Consider the following 2,438-nt stretch of genomic DNA (forward strand, 5'->3'; position numbering starts at 1 on the left):
GAGCACAAGTGAAAACTCCCTGTACTCCTTCCCAAGTAACTGATGGGAGTGGGGGTTCTGTTGGCAGCTGAGTTGCATACACCAGGCAGCCAACAGTTCCACACTTCATCTATTCCACTCAGAAGCCCTGTAAGGAAAGCTATTTGCCCCATTTTACAGAAGACTGACTCTTTAAAGAAATGTACCTGTAGTAAAGGGAAGATTTATTCTTCTAGTTAAGACTGGAAAGATAGTTTATTCTCCTTCAAGTTTGTTGAACCAATAATGTTCCTGTACTACAGTAGACTGTGAAAAATTGTTTTTGTTGCTTCTAAAATTCCAGGTAATAAAAGGAAAAAGAAAGTTACTAATTCCAGTCAGAGAAATGTCCCCCAATTAACACTCTGGGGTATTTGATTTCAGATCATCTTTTTTGGCTTAAATGAGACAATAAATATAGAGACTGCTTTTTAATTGCTTTATTAACTTTAAATTTTTCCATGCAAATGGGTGAAACTATTGTTGACAGAAAAACTTAGACTGGTGCAAAGGCAATCTCCAATTAGAAGCTGCTAACACAGGACCCACCCAACACATGGAAATTAAAATTACATAAGGTTCACGGCAAACGGATCAGTAAAGGCTTATCAGGAAAATGCAAGGAAAAAGAAAAGAACAGTGGAACTCACAGTATTAATTTCATGGAAACTGGCAGGAGTCAAGGCATAAGGCAAAATTCATCATGATGGTCATGGTTATTCGAGAGCTCCCCCATAAGGATACGCAGGCAATTCCTTAACTGCAGCTCCCTAAGTTTTCTCCTGATTTCTCTCATCTCCTCCATGAACATTTCCATATCCTCTCCATCTCCACCCATCCCGTCATTGACCTGCCTGTTGGGTATGGCCCATCGGAAATTAGGGGCAAGTCGGCGAGCCTGTGCGCTCCTATTATTTCCTGCTGGCTGGTGGCCTTCGCCCCCTCCCAAAGGGCGGTCTTCCTCTCCATTCTGCATGGGCTGCTCCATTTCTTCGTTTTCCTGGTGGATATTTGCCATGATGAGACTTTATTTTCCTGGTTGTTTTTCTTTGAACACAAGTAAGACAAAGGCAAGGAGAGAGACTGAATGCTTATTGCACTGACCAGCAGGATTCAGGCTGCAGACAGCACAGGGTTTTTAAAGATTTCCCTCCCCACCTACAGAGCTCCGCACGCCCCCTAGGGGGCCTCCAATCCGAGCCCCTCCCTCCCCCAAAGCCCACCATTTTTCCTTTCCCGGTTTTCTTTCCAGAGCTCAACAGACGCCAAAATGGAGGACGGCGGGCGAGGGGTGGGGAAGTCGGAGGTGGGGGGTGTCTCAGACGGGGCTCCGCACCCGCCCTCCACCACTGTGCCCCGCACCCACCTGGGCCTATCCTTGCCGTTTCCTCCTCTCGACTCTAGCCACGGGCGCGCCGCCGCGATGCAGGGACCCGCAGACCTGCAGAGGGCCGGGTGGGGGGGCGCGGGGCGGCTAAGGCCGAGCGCTGGACGCGACTCGCCTCTCGGCCCCTGCCCCGAGTGCCCCGATCCCCCCCCCAGCCGCCAGCTCCCGCCCGAGGCCTCTCCGTTTTCCCGTAGGAACTCAGGGCTGATTTCCCGTCGCCCTTACTTGTTCTGCTGTCCTGCATCCCCACCCCCAAGGGGCTACTATTTACGTTCCCAGGAATGCCGGGGCGCGGGGAAGGCCGGCCGGGATCCGCCGCACTGAGCCCCGCGCTGGACGCCGGGATCCGCAGGCCGCCGCCGCCCCGGCCTGGGCGCGCGGGCCCCGGGCCCTTACCTGCTCCGCTCCCCCGGGCCCGATGCCAGCCCGCCGCGCGCAGGGCAGCGGGGACCTGGTACCCAGACGCGAGTGACGACTGCGCCGAGGGCTGCGTCGCTTTGCAGCTCCCGGTCACGTGAGGGCCCGCGTCACCGCCGAGCTCGCCCCCCAACTCGGGGGGCCAGTGCGGCAGGGCCCCCCCGCATCCCCACCCCTAGCACAAGCACAGACAGCCCCCTCCTTCTGTTTGTGCGCGCTGTCCCGGCGCGCATCGCCCTGTCACTCATCCTCCGCCTCTCCAATCTCAGGGCCCACTAGTGGCATCACTTCCTCGCGCTTGCAGCGAGCATCCATCCCACTCCCGCCCCAGGCCCAGGCTCGGCCTTTTCTGCTTTCTCTCCGCTTCTCTCAGTCCACGTGAGAGTTCCCCCAACTTCGTCCTGCCCTTCCCCCAACCTGCCAGGGAGCAGCCGCCATTGCCCACCGAGTCCGAGTCCTCCTAAAACTAGAAAGAGGGCTGGAGTGGGGAGGGTGCGGGGAACTTGTCAGAAAGAGAGGCAGGGACATAGCGTGGGCCATATATATTCTTAATAATTTTACTTTATTTTCTTTTTAAATCAGCATGCCACAAAATAATTTAAAATTATGAGGTTTT

General features: G+C 54.7%; 1 protein-coding gene across 2 annotated transcripts; it reads right to left on the bottom strand.

Moving 5' to 3' along the window:
* Window positions 1-418: 418 nt before the first annotated feature.
* Window positions 419-1,871, bottom strand: BEX3 (brain expressed X-linked 3). 2 transcript variants are annotated; one of them, XM_037512959.2, is made up of 3 exons: window positions 1,802-1,871; window positions 1,385-1,459; window positions 419-1,018 (listed from the first exon to the last, which is right to left on the bottom strand). In XM_037512959.2, the coding sequence occupies exon 3, from the start codon at window positions 1,004-1,006 to the stop codon at window positions 698-700; it is 309 nt and encodes a 102-aa protein (XP_037368856.1). In that variant the 5' UTR covers window positions 1,007-1,018; window positions 1,385-1,459; window positions 1,802-1,871; the 3' UTR covers window positions 419-697. The 2 variants fall into 2 exon arrangements, with proteins under 2 accessions (XP_037368856.1, XP_037368855.1); XM_037512958.2 differs by having other exon boundaries at window positions 419-1,065.
* Between the last annotated feature and the right edge of the window lie 567 nt (window positions 1,872-2,438).

The sequence above is a fragment of the Talpa occidentalis genome, unplaced genomic scaffold, assembly GCF_014898055.3.
Source record: "Talpa occidentalis isolate TD23 unplaced genomic scaffold, MPIMG_talOcc4v2.1 talOcc4.15, whole genome shotgun sequence".
NCBI classification, from domain to species: Eukaryota; Metazoa; Chordata; class Mammalia; order Eulipotyphla; family Talpidae; genus Talpa; species Talpa occidentalis.

Coding starts and splice junctions, on each gene's coding strand:
- BEX3 (XM_037512958.2), bottom strand. CDS start 1,036: ATGGCAAATATCCACCAGGAAAACGAAGAAATGGAGCAGCCCATGCAG.